Source organism: Acomys russatus, chromosome 5 (assembly GCF_903995435.1).
Source record: "Acomys russatus chromosome 5, mAcoRus1.1, whole genome shotgun sequence".
Lineage (NCBI taxonomy): Eukaryota > Metazoa > Chordata > Mammalia > Rodentia > Muridae > Acomys > Acomys russatus.
Window position 1 is genome coordinate 7966761 of NC_067141.1, and position 18781 is coordinate 7985541.

At 50.7% G+C, this 18781-nt stretch overlaps 1 protein-coding gene across 3 annotated transcripts; it reads left to right on the top strand.

Annotated features, from left to right (window-relative positions):
• Positions 1 to 6927: 6927 nt before the first annotated feature.
• LOC127188933 (zinc finger protein 764-like) lies at positions 6928 to 18356 on the top strand. 3 transcript variants are annotated; one of them, XM_051145312.1, is made up of 3 exons: positions 6928 to 7284; positions 16837 to 16956; positions 17437 to 18356. In XM_051145312.1, exons 1-3 carry the CDS (start codon positions 7101 to 7103, stop codon positions 18354 to 18356), a joined length of 1224 nt encoding a protein of 407 aa, XP_051001269.1. In that variant the 5' UTR covers positions 6928 to 7100. The 3 variants fall into 3 exon arrangements, with proteins under 3 accessions (XP_051001269.1, XP_051001266.1, XP_051001267.1); XM_051145309.1 differs by lacking the exons at positions 16837 to 16956; positions 17437 to 18356 and adding exons at positions 7427 to 7546; positions 8047 to 9128; XM_051145310.1 differs by lacking the exon at positions 6928 to 7284 and adding an exon at positions 16285 to 16694.
• The last annotated feature ends 425 nt before the right edge of the window (positions 18357 to 18781 follow it).

Here is an 18781-nt window from a genome sequence, read left to right on the forward strand (position 1 = left end):
TTTCTTTTTGATACAGGATCTCATGAAGCCTAGACTGGACCTCAAATTCCAGATCCTGCAGGCTTCCTTCACCTCCCAAGTGTTGGATTATAGACACACACTGTCATGCCCAGCTCTTAGCCAGTAATTTACATCCTTTGAAAACGCAACAGGCCCAGTTAAAGGGCCACCAATCCTAACATCTGTATCAATAAGGAAAACAGCACATCAAAAGAATCTGCCTTTGCTTGCCCCGTTTCTCCTTTTAGCCTCCAGTTGGGGTCTTGAAAGCGGAAGGGAACAGGCTAAAACAAGCTAACTGCCTAGACTGCTGTCCCAGGGCAGCTCTTCCTAAAACTTGTGTGCCTTTCTGGAGGCAGCCACAGATGTTGCCGTCCACGAGCCATCGTGAGCTTCAGGCAGTATAGACTGTCATTCTTTGCCTGGTCATTTTTAAGGCCATAGGTGACACTGCTGAAACAGCTGGACAGTGAGGGAGCTCGCTGGTGCGTCTGGACCCCATCGGCCAGCAGCCATGGATGAAAACAACCCATTGTCTCCCCAGCCACGGCTGACTAGTGTACCTGCCCACACTGGGGCAGATGTAGGGGACTCGACCATGGGGGGCCGATTCGGGGCTGCGGGCTCTGAGTTCTGGTGGAGCAGTGAGCACGGTCAGCACAGCAGCAGAGCTTCCCCTTGACGTGGATACACCATTAAGTGGCGAGGGCGGAGTGCAGCTTGAATGATCAACCACAGTGGAGCCAGTGATGGAGCGGTTCCCCTTGGAATGTGTGTGTGTGTGCTCAGGGAAGAGGCCCGCCCAAAGGCCTTGCTGCAGTCAGGTGATTTGAATGGCTTCTCATCTGTGTGAGGGTACAGGCGTGCCACCGATATGCACCCGTGGGAAAAACCTCCCCCACACGCGGCAGCCATGACGCTGATCTGCACTTAGCACAGTGGCATGGACATAGACCACAGGATGTCCCTGGTGAGGGTCCTTGGACAGCTGCTCCAAGTTACAAGGGGGGCCAGTAAAGGAGGGGTGAGGTTTCTTCCGCCCAGCTCCTGTATTCTGGGTTGCCTCAGTCTCTTTCCTTGGTCTCTTCCTTTTCCCCTTGGTGTTGTTAAATTTACCAGTATGGCCTAATACTGTTTCTTCTCAGGCCTATAATTATTATTATGGCAGTATTTTCTAACCCACTAGCAATCAATCAAGACACAGACACCTGCTATATTTTAAAATAGCTTTAGCAAACCTGGGGCAGGGCAGATATTAATCCCCTAAACTACCTCCCATAGTGGGGCAGGGATCCCATGCCATCTGTTTCTAATAATTTCTATCAAGCTGCCTCCCATCCATAATCCCAAATACTTGCTAATGTTCTTCATCTGGACCAAGTCTCCATCCATGTCAGCCATGTGCTGACGTCTAACCCATGGGGGCCTTCTTTCTCCTCCCTTCTACTCTATCCATCCACTTCTTCCCAAAATCCTCTCTGTCTCTCTAAGCCTGGGAACCTTAGCCGTGCCTGTCTCATTTGCCCTGCCCAGGTGTCATGGCTCTTTATTAATTAGCATCAAAATACATCAGACCAGCCCCAACATCCCCTCGTGTCTGCAGTCTGCTGGGAGACCTTGAAAGAGCTCAGACCCTGACTGGTCCTGCTCCTTGATTCCCACAGCCCCACACGGTGACAGGCAGGGCACAGAGGGGTAGAGGCCACAGCATCTGAGCATGCAGGCTGCAGACATGTCCAGAGGCAGCATAAAGAAAGGCATCTGTGTGGTCCCCAACCCTAAGCCTAGCAGGCTGAGCACCTTAGGCTGTACTCTGCCATTGACTGGTTAGGGAGAGGCACTGTGCAGGCCTATAGTGCAGGCCTATAGTGCACGCCTATAGTGCACACCTGTAGTGCACACCTGTAGTGCACGCCTGTAGTGCACGCCTGTTGTGCATGCCTGTAGTGCACTCCACACCCAGGTGTCTGTACACCTGACTGCAGAGAAGGCCTCAGACACAGACAGACGTTCCAGGTGTCAGTCTACTACTAATGTTGCACTAGCAGCTTAGAATATTGTATAGAAAAAGCTCTCATGAACTGTATAAAATACTGAATAGAAAGACTCTCATGAACCTCCTTCAACTTCCTCCCTTGCCAGAGTCTGATCATTGATGTCAGGCCAAGGACAAGCACCAGGCTATAAAACAACAAAGCCTGCTTAATAATGGGCATTAACTTTTAAAGATTAAATCTAAGGCTATTTACGTAAGAGCTGGGATCTTGATCCATTTTCCAGTAACTTACCAAAATGACAAACACAAAGGGAAAGAGGAGGGGCGCTCGCTATGGGCTCTCCAGGCCTTTTAAGAAACATGGAGCTGTTCCTTTGGCCACATGCATGCGAATCTACAGGAAGAGTGATATTGTAGACATCAAGGAATGGGCACTGTTCAAAATGGAATGCCCCATAAGTGTTACCATGACAAACCCGGAAGAATCTACATTACCCAGCATGCCGTGGGCATCAGTGTAAAACAAGCAAGGTAAGGGCAAGATTTTTTGTTTGTTTCTACAAACAGAGTTTCAGGCTGGAGAGATGGCTCTGAGGTTAAGAGCACTGTCTGCTCTTCCAAAGTCCTGAGTTCAATTCCCAGCAACCACATGGTGGCTCACAACCATCTATAACAGAATACTGAATAAATAATGATTTATAGAAAGGAAGAAAGGAAGAAACAGGGTTTCTATGTTTAGCCCTTGCTGTGCAGGAACTCACTCTGTAGACTAGGCTGGTCTTGAACTCACGGAGACTGCCTGCCTCTGCCTTCTGAGTGCTGGGATTAAAGGCATGCACCACCACTACCTGGCTCTTAATACATTTTGTAGACAGTCTGGTGCAACAGATTCCCAGGCTGTTCCATTAATGGTTTTAGGTTAAAACTTCAAAATAATCTAACTCCTACTGATTTCACTTCTGGTTTGAGTCTTTTCAGCCTCCAAGGAAACTTGAGAAACCTACGCTTATGTTTGCATTTCTTGTCACTATATTATCCAGAAGAAATATTCTCAATAACTCTCTTGATTCCAACTTACTCCTATTTTCCTCCTTAAATCCCTCCCAAGCCTGCTCATATTGTTATTTAAATTTTCTTGGTTACGCTGTGAAAAATACTAAATAAAGAACCAAAGTTTAGTAATTATAAACAGAAGGAATCTGGGTGGGCTTGGGCTTTTGGTGCCTGAAAGCCCTAAAATAAGAAAGTCTCTTGCAGGAGAGAGAAACATGTTTTTGTGTTGATCCCAAGTGTGGGATTGGGAACAGACTTGTGAGAGAGCAGGATGTTTATCCCCTTAGAAGTAGAACCACTTTGTGGAGGCACTTGGATGTTGCCAGCTGAAAACATCCTAGTAGAGACTCTGAGAGGAGATATCTATATGAGCCCAAAACAAGAGGCTGGAGAGAGAGAGAGAGAGGACTTGGGATTGTTTTGGCTGTTCATCCCTGCACTTGGAGAGACGCTCCTAGAGAGAACTACTCTAGGGAAGTCTTCATGGCTTTGGACTCCCGCTGAGACTTCAGGAGAATTGCTCCTCAGAACTGATAGCCTTAAGGTTTCATTGTTGTGTTCTTTAGTGTCCTTGTCCTATTGTTTGGGTTAGACGGGTTGTTAGGGAGGCAGGAAAGCTTGTTTAATAAATTCATAATAAAGTATAGTTGTTAAGAAAATTGAACCTACAGTCCCCACTTTTGAAGTAAATAACAATAAAATTCCTTATTTAGTGTCAGTCGTGGTGGCGCACGCCTTTAATTCCAGCACTGGGGAGGCAGAGGCAGGTAGATCGCTGTGAGTTCAAGGCCAGCCTGGTCTATAAAGTGAGTCCAGGACAGCCAAGGTTACACAGAGAAACCCTCTCAGGGTTTTTGCATATCGTTGGATGGATGTGTAATTTGACCAGGCATCGGCAGGGAAAGTGTCTCCTGTCATCTCATTAACAGACAGCTCACTGCACCAACCGGAGCCGCCTCCATCCAGCAACAGCTCAGGCTGGTCTGGGCCTTCCTCCTGGGTAGGCTCTTCCCCTTTGTGCTCTAGAGACAAAGGTGCCATAGTGTAGTTCAGTATTACGTCATCTCTCAACAGGGTTGGGGTTTTTGTTTTGTTTTGTTTTCTAATCACTTTTTGTTTTCAAGGCAAAAAAGCTTAGCTGAAAGAGTACATTAAAGCTTTCTTCTGTTTCTGTCTCCAAGCTACTCATGGCTCCTCTGTTCCAACACTCTGTTTACTAGATGCCCTGGAGCACCTCATTCCAAATGTTTCCTTCCGTCCAAGACACACTGTACACCAGCGGCTCTCAACCATCGTAATGCTTTGACACTTTAATACAGTTCCTCCTGTTGGGGGTGACAATTACTTCATAACTGTAACTTTGTGTTACTGTAATGAATTGTAACGTAAACATCTGTGTTTTCTGATGGCCTCAGGTGACCCTTGTGAACAGGTTATTTGACCCACAGAGGCTGAGAACCACTGCTCTGCACGGTCACAACCTTCTGCGACATTCCTTTTCTGTCACGTTCGGCTTGTTCCCATTCTCGGTGCCTTTCTGTCCTCTGTGTGCTAATTTACACACGCGATCAGCCTTCAGTCGCGTCTCTTTTATGAACTATAAAAATTGGGGAGCTCCAAAAACTTACTGAAAGTTTTATGTCCAAGTTGTAATTGTTTCTGTACTAAAAGTTAGGCCTGTTTTAATTTTCCCCACAAACAATGTTTTTCTGCTTGGGTGAAAGGCTTGGAAGCCCAGGGACCACACGGCTCTGAGGGGGGACAGTGTTGCAAGGGAAGGGCATCGTGAGACACAGGAGCCCATGAACACACAGCTCTGAGGGGAAGCCTCCTCAGCAGAGGCATTACAGCTTCCAGGGGAGGGCATCCCTAGCTAAGCTGAGGAGCTCAGGAGCCTCAGCCCTGCTCCACTTCTTCTCTTCCTTGCTTCTCGGCTTCTTCCAATGACAGAGTCACACCAGGCAGCAAGTCTCATGAAAGAGATTTATTGGGTTAGCCAGGCATGGTGGTGCATGCCTTTAATCCCAGCACTCAGGAGGCAGAGGCAGGGGGATGTCTGTGAGACCAGCCTGATCTACAAATTGAGTCTAGGACAGCCAAGGCTACACAGAGAGACCCTGTCTTGAAACTCCTCACCACTACCAACACACACATACACACACACACACACACACACACACACACACACACACAAAAGATTTCTTGGGCAGGTCCAAGGCGTGGAAAAATGAATCCAGGATTGGCTGTCCCTGCTTCCAGGAGAGGACAACAGGAAATTGAACAAAGGTCAAGGCTTATACAGGATTTCTTAGGGAGTGGAGCTTTTCAGGGCAGATATTTCCAGAGTGGGGACTGGTGGCATTTCAAGTCCTGAGTTTGGGGAGCTCAGAGATTGGATTTTCCTGATCAGTGATTGGTTGGGTTTTTTGAGAAGCTCCCTCTTTCCCCTGCATCAGACACTTGGGCTAGGCTGGGAAGACCTTCCTGGCTGAGGAGCCCCTCAGGGACACTGGAGAGGAGACGCTGCCACCATGGGCAGCTCTTGTGGTGGCATCCCACTATGGCTGCAGGCCCATGTAGGAAAGAAGGTTCAGACACCATGGACAGCTCTTGAGGTGGGATCTCAACGTTGGCAGCAGACTGAGGAGGCTTCTCTGCCCTGACAGGAGCTGCCATGTTGACAGATGCTGCCATTTTGACAGTGTCTGCAATGGCACCCCAGGCAGCAGCAGGCAGTGCAGGCTGGGTTCGGAAGGAGGGTCCTGCTGGTTTGACATGTGGAACAGCAGCACAGGCACTACACAAAGTACAAGAGAGAGAGAGAGAGAGAGAGAGAGAGAGAGAGAGAGAGAGAGAGAGGACAGAAGGTTAATTCTCTTCTCTCCTTTGCTACATTGTGAAATCTCCTGTCTCTCAACAATCTCCTCTTGTCTCTCAGTCATTATATACACAAGCAAAACCGTCAATAAATAAATAAAATGGGGCTGGAGAGATGGCTCAGAGATTAAGAGCGCTGCCTGCTCTTCCAAAGGTCCTGAGTTCAATTTCCAGCAACCACATGGAGGCTCACAACCAGCTATAATGAGATCTGGTGCCCTCTTCTAGTGCGCAAGAGTACATGCAAGCAAAGCACTGCACACTTAATAAATAAATAAATCTTTAAATAAATAAATAAATAATTCATTTAACCAGGATGGGGTGGAGTCTAAGTACAGTTTCAGTATTGGGAAGGCTGAGGCAGAAGTATTTAGTTCAAGGCCAGCCTGGGCTACAGAATGACACTGGTGTCACACAAAGAAATCAGTCATTTGGAACTGGAGTTGTGGTTATACACATGGTTATACCATGCGGGTAGCCCTGGGTTGGGTTCCCCGCAAAAAAGAAGGAAAAAAAAAATCTGCTGAGTGAGCTGGCACACGGTGTCAATCCCAGCACTCAGGAGGCCTGGCAGGCGGTACTCTGTGAGTTACAGGCCAGGTTCTGTAGTCTCCTTTTCTAGCCAGTCCTGCAGACTCTTCTTGATTTTAGTAGCATATTCTCCCACACTCTTGTCCACTCCATAATGCAGAACAAAAAGATTAAGGAATCATAACATGCTATGATGTGTCCTTGTAAGACCCTTGCATAATCCTTACAACAACCGATGTGGCATTCAAATATGAACCCTCTGTCTATGCAGTGAATTCCCACCGAATATTCTACCTGCTTGTTACTTCTTAGCCACAGGCTCAGCTATGCTATCAGATCAACTTGCTTGGGATTGCAGGGAAGTCCCGCCCACGGGCCCGTAGTACTGGGACTTGTTCTCAGACTGGCACTTGTAGACTCCGTGGCCATTTTGGATGAGGGCAGGAAGACTGTGACCCAGGAAGTCCGGTGACGTAACCCTGGGCAGGACCGCAAGTAACTTAGTTCTTGAGAACCTCCGCACCTCGAGGTTCCCCACCCCAATCCCGGGAGCTGGTTTCTTTCCCCTATCGGCCCAGGTACCCGACCGTGGACACTCGAAGCTGGGCAGAGGTTCCAAGGACTGGCTCGGGGCGGGGTCCCCATGGCGCAGCTGATTGCTACAGGAAGTCCTTCCGCACAGTCTGGGTTCAGTAAGCCCGGGGCTGTGAGCTTCGCGGACGTGGCCGTGTACTTCTCCCCGGAGGAGTGGAGGTGTCTGCAGCCGGCGCAGAGAGCCCTGTACCGGGAGGTGATGCGCGAGACCTACGGTCTCCTGGGCGCGTTCGGTGAGAGCCCTTCCTGCCGCCTGGGCTTGCACCGCGCGTGACGCCGGGGCTCCTGCGGTGGAGCCAGAGCCCTGGGAACCGGTGGTCGGGACCGAGTGTGTCGGCCTCCCCGCATGGTGCCCTTTGCTTTCTTTCCCTCCAGGAGGCGGAGGCGGAGGCGCCAAGCCAGCGCTCATCTCCTGGGTGGAGGAAGAAGGCGAACAGTGGGGACCCGGTGCCCAGGATCCAGAGGTGGCCATGTGGACCACAGAAACCCACACAGGTGAAGGCCCGGGTACTCTGGCTTTGGGGGACTTGAGTGTGGCCGGCCCGTGGTGGTGTCTTCTAGTGACTCCACTTGCCTGCCTGGCAGTTTCTTCCCTGAACTGGGTTCCTGGCCAAGGCTATGGTTCCTGGCTCCTGGACTCCTAGAAAGGGGCTGTGATTGCTCCTGTCCCGTGCTCTCAGCTCATACCCAGCGGGTCCTGGGCTACCCTGATGGCCGCCCAGCGTCCCCTCTCCTGCTCTGCTGCGGTCTCTGTGGTTCCCTTCTGGAGGCTCCTTCTCCTTGCTGCCCACCTCTGACAAGGGCTCAGCCCGCTGGGCTTGGCCTTGGGGACCACACAGATGCCTTTCTTTATGCTGCCTCTGGACATGCCTGCAGCCTGCATGCTCAGATGCTGTGGCCTCTACCCCCTGTACCCTGCCTGTCACCTTGTGGGGCTGTGGGGATCAAGGAGCAGGACCAGTCAGGGTCTGAGCTTTTTCACGGTCTCCCAGCAGATTGCAGACCATGGGAAGAGACTGAGGAAACCCAGAAGCCGTTTGCTGCCCAGGCTGGGCGGGAGGAGCCTCACCCCTCCTTTGATGCTCCCCCTTGTAACCTGGAGCAGCTGTTCAAGGATCCTCACCAGGGACACCTGGCGGGCATTCACGCCACTGTCCTAAGGACAGATCAGCGTCACGGCTGCCACCTGTGTGGGAAGAGTTTTGCCCAGCGCTACACACTGGTGGAGCACCTGTACACCCACACAGGTGAAAAGCCATTCCGTTGCCCTGACTGTAACAAGGCCTTTGGGCGGGCCTCTTGCCTGAGTATGCACCGTGCCATACACCGAGGGGAACGACCGCATCGCTGTCCTGAATGTGGGAAGAGTTTTTCCCAGCGGTCCACACTGTTGGCGCACATGAACACTCACACGGGTGAAAAGCCGTTCCACTGCCCTGACTGCAACAAGTCCTTCGGCCGGGCCTCTTCCCTGAGCACTCATAGGGTCATACACCGAGGGGAACGACCGCATCGCTGTCCTGTCTGTGGCCGGGCCTTCACGCAGCGCTCTGCCCTCACCACACATCTTCGTGTGCACACTGGGGAGAGGCCGTACCGCTGTGATGATTGTGGAAGCTGCTTCAGGCAGAGCTCTACGTTCCGTGAGCACCAGCGGGTGCACAGCGGCGTAACACCCTTTATTTGCACCGACTGTGGCAGAGCTTTTGCCCATGCCTCACATCTTCGGTGCCACAAGCGCACCCACACAGGTGAAAAGCCTTACTCATGCCCTGAGTGTGGACGCTGCTTCCGACAATCTGGTAGTTTGGCAGTCCACAGGCGGACCCACAGTGGCGAGCGTCCCTACCCCTGCCCTCAGTGTGGCAGATGCTTTCGCACCAGATCAGCTATGACGAGCCACCAGTGGGTCCATCGTCAAGAAGCTAAGAGCCCTACGGAGAGAAAAGCCAGTCCGTTATCTATATCCATGGCCCCTGACCAAGGGGACCTGGATCCACCTGTGGACTTCCGGCACTACCCAGGGATAATCCAGGAGTGCGGGGGATGGTCCTAAAAGTGTCAAAGAGGAGGGTGAAACATACACATTGTTTGATTCTCAGAGGCTTGAACCTTTGGCATCCTCTGGAAGTCACAGAAATTCTAGCAAGGGCTGGCCCTGGGAACAGAGTCTTGTAGGTGGTTACCAGACGCATTTGCACACACCCTGGTCCCACTGCCCCGGGCTCTATGAAGGTGGGGTGGGAAACCCCGCTAGGACTCTCAGGAGAAGCAAGGCCAGGTTCCTGCCTGAGAAATACTCAGAGGCTCGAGGACGAAGAGAACCTTCTTTAACTCGTTGCCTCTTTAATGCAGAGGCTTCAGTCGATGCTCTGTGTGCAGTGAGCCAGGTGGGCTGTCGGGGCTTGAGTTTCTGGTGAAGAGCCTGGGGTGGCGGTGCAGCCTGTGATCCCAGCATTTGGGAGGTAGAGACGGAAGGTCAGGCATCTGAGACCGGTTTAAATTACTCAAGACTCCATCTAAGATAAACAAATAAATGAATAAATAAATAAATAAATAAAATAACAAGTGTAATTAATTGATGTTTAAAGAATCAAAGTATTTCACACACAGACAAAAGTCCCAGGTTTTTAGCTTCTCTTGGGGGAAGAAAAAATCCAAACTATTCAGCCAATCAAAGAAGACAGTGTTCCCTTCTCAGTGCTGCATGTACTGGGTGTGGTGGCGCAGGCCTGTGATCCCAGCTCTTGGCAGTGGAGGCCGGAGGATGTTCAGAAGTTGTAGGCTGCCCTCAGTGACACCCAGGCACAGACACACAAGAGAGAGGGAGGGAGGCAGGGATGGAGGGAGAGTGAGAGAACACTCAGCAGGAAACGCTGATTTCAGAGGTGGAAGAGAGGAACAGTCTTGAGAGTTGCCCTCTGGTGGCGGTAGGTGTTCTGAATACAAGAGGCCATGTGTGTAATTGAGTGGCTGGAGAGTGAAAAAACAAAACAAAACCCCCACAAACTCCATTTTAACTCTTCACTTTTATTTTGTGTTTTCAAAGTACTTTCTTGCCAGCAAGAAGAAGAGGCATTTAGAACCTACGCTGTTGTGACCTTCTTACATCTCCCTGACAAACACCATTGGAGGATATTAGGATGTGTGACATGGTTTTGTGTTGATCCCAAGTGTGGGATTGGGAACAGACTAGTGAGAGAGCAGGACATTTATCCCCTTAGAAGTCGGATCACTTCGTGAGGGAGCTTGGATGTTGCCAGTTGAAAACATCCTAGTGAGATATGCCCCAAACAAGAGGCTTAAGAGAGAAGACTTGGGATTGTTTTGGCTGTTGGTCCCTGCACACACACACAGAGAGAGAGAGAGAGAGAGAGAGAGAGAGAGAGAGAGAGAGAGAGAGCGCAGCAACCTTGGTTGAGTTGCTGGTTGGCTGAGGGCCTGCTGACTCATCAGGAGACTCGTTCCTCGGAACTGAGATCCTTAAGGTTTCATTATTCTGTTCTTTAATCTCCTTTTCCTCTTGTTTGGGTTAGTCGGGTTGTGAGTGAGGCACGCTCTGTTGGTGAGTGCATAATAAAGTGTAATTGTTAAGAAAACTGAGCCAATATGAGAAGGACTGGCCAGGGCATGAGCATTAGCGTCTAAGAGGCCAGGGCTGGGGTGGGCAGCCATGTCAGGCTGTATCAGTGAGGGCTGAGGGCATGCATGTCCCTCCAGGTGACTATTGAGTGTATGCTTCCTCTTTCTCTTCTCTGTGCTTGAGTGGCATGCCATCTTTTCGACTGGAGGGCTTGGGTAGGACATTGCAGGCTGGTACCCATTCAGGGTGAGGTTGGTTCTGTGGGAAGACACTAGCAAATCCTCTTCCTGTTGTTTACGGGAGTCAGACACCCATCAAATGGGTCCTTCCCTTTAAGCAGATTGGGTGATGTATGTGGTGGCCGAAGCCAAGGACAGATACAGGAGGCTCATCCTGCGTAGCACAGACAGTTAGTAGGTTGAGTGTGAATCATGCCGGTTTAATTGAGTGTTTGGTGGTAGGGGCCTTGTGTTTGTAAGTGTTTGATGTGTTCTTTCAGCGATGGCTTGGCCCTGAGGACTGTGAGGAATGAGTGTGGTGGGCAATTTTCCAAGTTTCACAGAAAAAATTGAATTGGTGACTTGAAAGCTGGCCCATTATCAATTTTGATTTGGAGGGAAACTCTCAGAATGGCAAAAATGAAGATTGTGTAATTTATTAATTTTTTTTTTTTTTTTTTTTTGAGTTTTCATTAGTCCGTGCCTTAGACAATTGTAAAATGGTAACAAATACAGATCTTTGTCTGCTGAAGGATGAAATGTGAGTGACATCAATTTGCCAGCGGGCATCGTTGGCCTTAAGGCCTCTGGGATTGGTACCCAACCGTTGTGTAGAGCAAAAGCAGGGAATAGAGAGGCACAAAAAGAGCAAGTTTTAAGAATGTGTTTAAGGTGTTTCGTGGGGGCTATTAGGGAATAGAAGTTGTAGCCCTTTCAGGTTGATACAGGTGATCTGAGGAGTGACACAGTAAAGGCCCCAGTTACAGAAATCTTATTGGCCAAGGCATTACCATCAGAGAGGGGCCCAGGAGGGGCTGATAAAAATGGCACATGTTGGAAGCGCGTTTGAGATTTTTATTAATAGAGAAGAAAGGAGTTACTATCAAGCTTGACATAGGAGTGGGCTAGCCAGGGCAGTAGATCTACTGCATAAATGCTGTCTGAATATATTTTAAATGGTTCTGTTAGGCATGTTAGGACCAGAAAGATGGCATACTTTTAGAACTGAGGAGATTTAGCTGTGAGGAGGTAAATGTGATGGAGAGTCAGTGCCTCCTCAATATATCGTGTAGGTGGCTCCTCGTTGCTCGCCGCCGCCCCCCATCTGTAAAACCTATGGAGGCCCTTGGGATAGCGGATTGAGGGACTAGCCAAGGAGGAAGCCACCTAAGGAGTGGTATGGCTGCCAGCAATCTGTCCTTGAGATAGTGGTGTCTATTTGTCCTTAGGAGCCAGTGAGGCTATTAGCAAAAGAGGCGTGATTTCTCAGGAAATGCCTTGGGTTATATCAGGATCTTTGCCTATAATTTGTAAGGTGTGCTCTCTTCCTGTCCTAATCATGGTGGGTAAGTCATTGCCCTTGGTTGGTAATCGAGGCATCCCCCATTGGTATATGGAGCCTTTCTAGGCTCCTCTGAGGTTGATGTAAGGCTCCAACTACACTATGAAAGGGAGGAATTGAATATAAAGACCCGGATTTGTTGCTGTGGGTCATACCGAGCCAGGGAGGGTGTTTTTTAAAATATATTTTATTAATTTATTCATATTACATCTCAGTTGTTATCCCATCCCTTGTATCTTCCCATTCTCCCCCCCCCTATTTTCCCCTTACTCCCTCCCCTATGACTGTGACTGAGGGGGACCTCCTCCCCCTGTATATGCTCATAGGGTAGCAAGTATCTTCTTGGTAGCCTGCTATCCTTCCTCTGAGTGCCACCAGGCCTCCCCATCAAGGGGACGTGGTCAAATATGAGGCACCAGAGTTCGTGTGAAAGTCAGATCCCACTCTCCACTCAACTGTGGAGAATGTCCTGTCCATTGGCTAGATCTGAGTAGGGGTTCAAAGTTTACTACACGTATTGTCCTTGGCTGGTGCCATAGTTTGAGCAGGACCCCTGGGCCCAGATCTTCCCGTCATAATGTTCTTCTTGTAGGTTTCTAGAACCCTCTGGATCCTATTTCCCCATTTTCCCATGCTTCTCTCACCTAGAGTCCCAATAGGATATCCTCCCCTCTGTCCCACTTTCCTGGTAAGTGAAGACTTTCATGGGACATGCCCCTTGGGCTAGTGTGCAGATATAACTAAGTATATACCATTTGAGTCTTTCTGCTTCTGGGTTAACTCACTTATTATGATCATTTCTAGTTCAATCCATTTGTCCACAAATTTCGGGAATTCCTTGTTTTTAATAGCTGAGTAGTATTCCATAGTGTATATGTACCACAGTTTCTTTATCCATTCTTCTACTGATGGACACTTAGGCTGTTTCCATGTTTTGGCTATTATGAATAAGGCTGCTATGAACATTTGGGTGTTGTTCTTGTTGTTGTTGTTGTGGTTGTTAACAGAACAAAGGGCCTCCTTGGCTGCTGGTGTCAAAGAGTGACAAGAGGAGGGGCTCTTTGTTACCCAGAGTAAGTCAAGTAAAGGCTGTGATTGGCTGCTCCATATGGCGAGCCAAGGCGAAACCCAAAGGAGCTCTGAGGGGTATTTAGGGTTAATGGGCTGGGAAGGTCAATAACAGGTTTAGCTGGCTGGACTGGGATGAAGGTAATTTCAGTCCTAGGGTCATAATGGGAGGAATGAGTTGGACCTTAACCTCTGCTACTGTAAAGTCTCTTTCCATTGGGGCCTTTATGGCTGGTTGTTTTAAGATTTTTCTTGTTCTTTTTAAAAATATTTTTAAATTTAATTTTAATTTATGTGCCTTGGTATGAGGGTGTGTCAGATCTTGAAGTTACAGACAGTTGTGAGCTGCTATGTGGCTGCTAGGAGTTGAACCCGGGTCTTTTGGAAGAGCAGACAGTGCTCTTAACCACTGAGCCATCTCTCCAGCCCCAAGATTTTTCTAAAATTAGATTTTGGGCCTGTCTTTTGTCTTGCCATATTAATAGGTCATCCATGTAATGGTACATGTGGAGAACTGATTTAATGAAGGGTTTTGATGTGTGGGCTATTTACCACTCATATCGATCTGCTGGTCCTGAATTACTGACTTTGGGTACTGAGACGGTGAAGTGCTTGCAATCTTGTTCATGGAGCAGTATTGACAAGAAGGAGCCTTCGAATGTCTAAAACTAATAGCAGGGTGTTTACAGGTACAGCAGAGGCAAGGGGAGGCCATGTTGAGGTGACCCCAGATTTTCATGGTTTTATTGATTGCTCTGAAATCCTGCAGAAGCCTCCAGGTCCAGGTTTTCTTTTTGTTGGAAAGGTGGGGGTATTCCAGGGGCTTCTAGAGAGATGGATGTGTCCCGTGACTGATTGCTGTTGAACTAATTGTTACAAAATTTTTAATATCTCCCTGTTTAGAGGCCACTGTTAAACTCAGTTAGATCTTCTTGATCCATTCTAGACAAGGAGTGAGGAATTGGACAGTGGCCCCTAGAATCGGGGTCCTTTTGATCTTGACACTTCTGGTAATGCTCTAGGAGGCATTCTCCCTCTTCTCCACCAGCAAGTAGCACAGTTAAGTGTACCAGGATATCTCTACCCAGTAAATCTGTGGCTGCGTCGGCCACCAGGGCTTAATGGTCCCACTTGTTCCATCTGAGTCTTCTCATTTATAAAAGTCTTGGACAATAAATGCTTGGGAGAGACCACCACCTCCCATTGATTGAGGCGCAGGTAGGAGGGTCCAGTGTGCTTCACAAGAACCTTGGCTTCAGCCCAGCGTGGTGGCGCACACCTCACACGCCTTTAATCCCAGCACTCGGGAGGCAGAGGCAGGCAGATCACTGTGAGTTCGAGGCTAGCCTGGTCTACAAAGCGAGTCCAGGACAGCCAAGGCTACACGGAGAAACCCTGTCTCAAAAAATAAAATGAAGTAAGGAAGGTCCCTATGGGTAGAGGATCTGGAGCCCCAGGCCATTGTGGCTGACGGCGCTGGGGACAAATGTTCCCACTGTCTCTGATATTAGCTGCTCAGTCGCTGTGGGTGCAGGTGCCATCGATGGTGGCACCATAGGTCCAGGAGGGCTCATCTGGGTGATTTTAGGAGCCTTGGTTTTGATTTCTGGACTTTTGTCCTCTGTAGCCAATGAGGGCTCAAGGTCTTTGTTCTCTGTAGCCAATGAGGGCTCAAGGTCTTTGTTCTCTGTAGCCAATGAGGGCTTGTGAAGGGGAAGAGGGAGGTGAAGGGTGGAGGGGTGCTGTGAGTTGGGGAGTAACTTTTGTCTAATTAGATCAATTGCATTAGTTATTTTGTTAATTTTTGCCATTTCTACTGAGGTAAAATGAAATCTCAAAAGTTGTTTTGACTTGCATTTCTGTAATTGTGAGGGATGAAGAACACTTTTTGAGATATTTATAGCCATTTCTATTTCTTCTTTGGCTTTGTGTTTTGAGTTCTCTGTGTATTCTGGTTATTTGTGCTCTGTCGGAAGGATGTGCAGCTGGCAAGGCCCCTGGTGTCAGGCCCATCAGAGTAACATCTGAACATCCAACAGAAACGTAAGAAGCCAGAAGGGCTTGGGACGATGGACTCCCATTCTGAAAGGCAACACCTGACAGCCCAGAATACCACTCCCAGCAAAGCCATCTTTCCTAATTGTGCTCCACATGCATTCTTTTCTTTTCTTCTCCCCCCTCCCCCCAGACAGTTTTCTCTGTGTAGCTTTGGCTGTCCTAGACTCGCTTTGTAGACCAGGCTGGCCTCGAACTTACAGCAATCTGCCTGCCTCTGCCTCCCCAGTGCTGGGATTAAAGGCGTGCGCCACCACGCCCGGCCCCACCACGTGCATTCTGGGTGCTCGTTGCTAACAGTTCCCAGAGCCGAAGCTTCCCCTGTCACGCAGACCTTGACGCAATCTGCCCGAGACCTGAAATCACTCGACGCCATGGGATTCACATCTGCTCTGTCCTTCAGCTTCGTGCGGAGGGACCCAGCAGCACCCTCATCTTGATCCAACACGTTTCCACAGAGACAGGGTAGAAAGAAGGGAAAGTATGGGTGCACGGAAGAGGAAAGAGCCCTGAAGTCTGGCTGCAGAGCAGGAATTCCAGCAAATTCGCGTTCGCTGTGAATGACGGTGAGTAGAGCGAATGTTCCTTTCATAGAAGGGTGTTTCACTCTGAAATAGCCATGAGCCAGACTTAAAGCCTGAATGCACACAGCTGGAGGCCCGCTTAATCTTCTACCTTATTAACGGTCTACCTACACAGGCTTGCTTATGGCTCCATAATACACGGACCAGAGATGAAACAGTAAACACCTGTTCACAGGCCGGTGCCACCTAGCTGACCCTGACAGGGCTGTGGGTCTCCGCGGTCTGTACTGTGCCCAAATGAAGGTGGTCCCTACAGGCAGGGAAGCCCCGCCCACGTGGGCCTGTCGTGCTGGGACTTGGTCTCAAGACTGGCACTTGTAGACTCTGTGGCCATTTTGGATGAGGGCTGGAAGACAATGACCCAGGAAGTACTGTGACGTTAGCCTGAGCAAGACAGCTAATGAATCTAGTTCCCGAGACACCCCCGCCCCACTGACGACATTTCCTTGAAGGCTTCCTGAAATACTGATTGTGTACCTATTCCTTTTAGTCTTCAATTTGGATGCCGAGGAGCTGATTTCTGTCCCTTCTCTGCCCTGTTACACGACCACGGATACCTGAGGTTGGGCAGAGGTTCCCGGGGGTGGCCTAGGATTGGGCCGGGATCCCATGGCACAGCTGACTGCCCCGGGAAGTCTCTCGGCACCGTCTGGGTTCAGTAAGCCCGGGGCTGTGAGCTTCGCGGACGTGGCCGTGTACTTCTCCCCGGAGGAGTGGAGGTGTCTGCAGCCGGCGCAGAGAGCCCTGTACCGGGAGGTGATGCGCGAGACCTACGGTCTCCTGGGCGCGTTCGGTGAGAGCCCTTCCTGCCGCCTGGGCTTGCACCGCGCGTGACGCCGGGGCTCCTGCGGTGGAGCCAGAGCCCTGGGAACCGGCGGTCGGGACCGAGTGTGTCGGCCTCCCCGCATGGTGCCCTTTGCTTTCTTTCCCTCCAGGAGGCGGAGGCGGAGGCGCCAAGCCAGCGCTCATCTCCTGGGTGGAGGAAGAAGGCGAACAGTGGGGACCCGGTGCCCAGGATCCAGAGGTGGCCATGTGGACCACACAAACCCACACAGGTGAAGGCCCGGGTACTCTGGCTTTGGGGGATTTGAGTGTGGCCGGCCCGTGGTGGTGTCTTCTAGTGACTCCACTTGCCTGCCTGGCAGTTTCTTCCCTGAACTGGGTTCCTGGCCCCTGGACTCCTAGAAAGGGTTGTGATTGCTCCTGTCCCGTGCTCTCAGCTCATACCCAGCGGGTCCCGGGCTACCCTGATGGCCGCCCAGCGTCCCCTCTCCTGCTCTGCTGCGGTCTCTGTGGTTCCCCTCTGGAGGCTCCTTCTCCTTGCTGCCCACCTCTGACAAGGGCTCAGCCCGCTGGGCTTGGCCTTGGGCACCACACAGATGCCTTTCTTTATGCTGCCTCTGGACATGCCTGCAGCCTGCATGCGTAGATGCTGTGGCCTCTACCCCCTGTGCCCTGCCTGTCACCTTGTGGGGCTGTGGGGATCAAGGAGCAGGACCAGACAGGGTCTGAGCTCTTTCACGGTCTCCCAGCAGATTGCAGACACGAGGGGAAAAGGAAGAGACCAAGGAAAGAGACTGAGGCAACCCAGAAGCTATTTTCTGCACAAGCTGGGCAGAAGGAGCCTCACCCCTCCTTTGATGCCCCCCCTTGTAACTTGGAGCAGCTTTCCAAGGACCCTCACCAGGAACACCCCGCGGTCGGTGTCCACGCCACTGTCCTAAGGACAGATCAGCGTCACGGTTGCCACCTGTGTGGGAAGAGTTTTGCCTGGCGGTCCACACTGGTGGAGCACCTGTACACCCACACGGGAGAAAAGCCATTCCGTTGCCCTGACTGCAGCAAGGCTTTCAGCCGATCTTCTTCCCTGAGCACGCACCGTGCCATACACCGAGGGGAACGGCCATATCGCTGTCCTGAATGTGGCCGGGCCTTCACGCAGCGCTCTGCCCTCACCACGCATCTCCGTGTGCACACTGGGGAGAGGCCCTACCGCTGTGCTGACTGTGGACGCAGCTTCAGGCAGAGCTCTACGCTCCATCAGCACCAGCGGGTGGTACACAGCGGCATGACTCCCTTTACTTGCACCGACTGTGGCAGAGCTTTTGCCCATGCCTCACATCTTCGGTGCCACAGGCGCACCCACACAGGTGAAAAGCCTTACTCATGCCCTGAGTGTGGACGCTGCTTCCGTCAGACCGGTTACTTGGCAGTCCACAGGCGGACCCACAGTGGCGAGCGTCCCTACCCCTGCCCTCAGTGTGGCAGATGCTTTGGCCAGAAGGCAGCTGTGAGGAAACACCAGAGGGTCCATCGGCCTGGAGTTAGAGGCTGCATGGACAAAAAAGCCAGTCCGTTATCTATATCCATGGCCCCTGACCAAGGGAATCCGGATCCACCTGTGGGCTTCCGGCACTACCCAGAAATAATCCAGGAGTGCGGGGGATGGTCCTAAAAGTGTCAAAGAGGAGGGTGAAACATACACATTGTTTGAATCTCAGAGGCTTGAACCTTTGGCATCCTCTGGAAGTCACAGAAATTCTAGCAAGGGCTGGCCCTGGGAACAGAGTCTTGTAGGTGGTTACCAGACGCATTTGCACACATCCTGGTCCCACTGCCCCGGGCTCTATGAAGGTGGGGTGGGAAACCCCGCTAGGACTCTCAGGAGAAGCAAGGCCAGGTTCCTGCCTGAGAAGTACTCAGAGGCTCGAGGACGAAGAGAACCTTCTTTAACTCGTTGCCTCTTTAATGCAGAGGCTTCAGTCGATGCTCTGTGTGCAGTGACCCAGGTGGGCTGTGGGGGCTTGAGTTTCTGGTGAAGAGCCTGGGGTGGCGGTGCAGCCTGTGATCCCAGCACTTGGGAAGTAGAGACGGAAGGTC

What these genes read in the sequence shown, in the direction of transcription:
- LOC127188933 (XM_051145309.1), top strand. Translation starts at nt 7,101, where the DNA reads ATGGCGCAGCTGATTGCTACAGGAAGTCCTTCCGCACAGTCTGGGTTC. An exon ending in CGGTCTCCTGGGCGCGTTCG is followed by an intron (nt 7,285 to 7,426) that starts GTGAGAGCCCTT and finishes CTTTCCCTCCAG; the next exon opens with GAGGCGGAGGCGGAGGCGCC. An exon ending in GACCACAGAAACCCACACAG is followed by an intron (nt 7,547 to 8,046) that starts GTGAAGGCCCGG and finishes GTCTCCCAGCAG; the next exon opens with ATTGCAGACCATGGGAAGAG.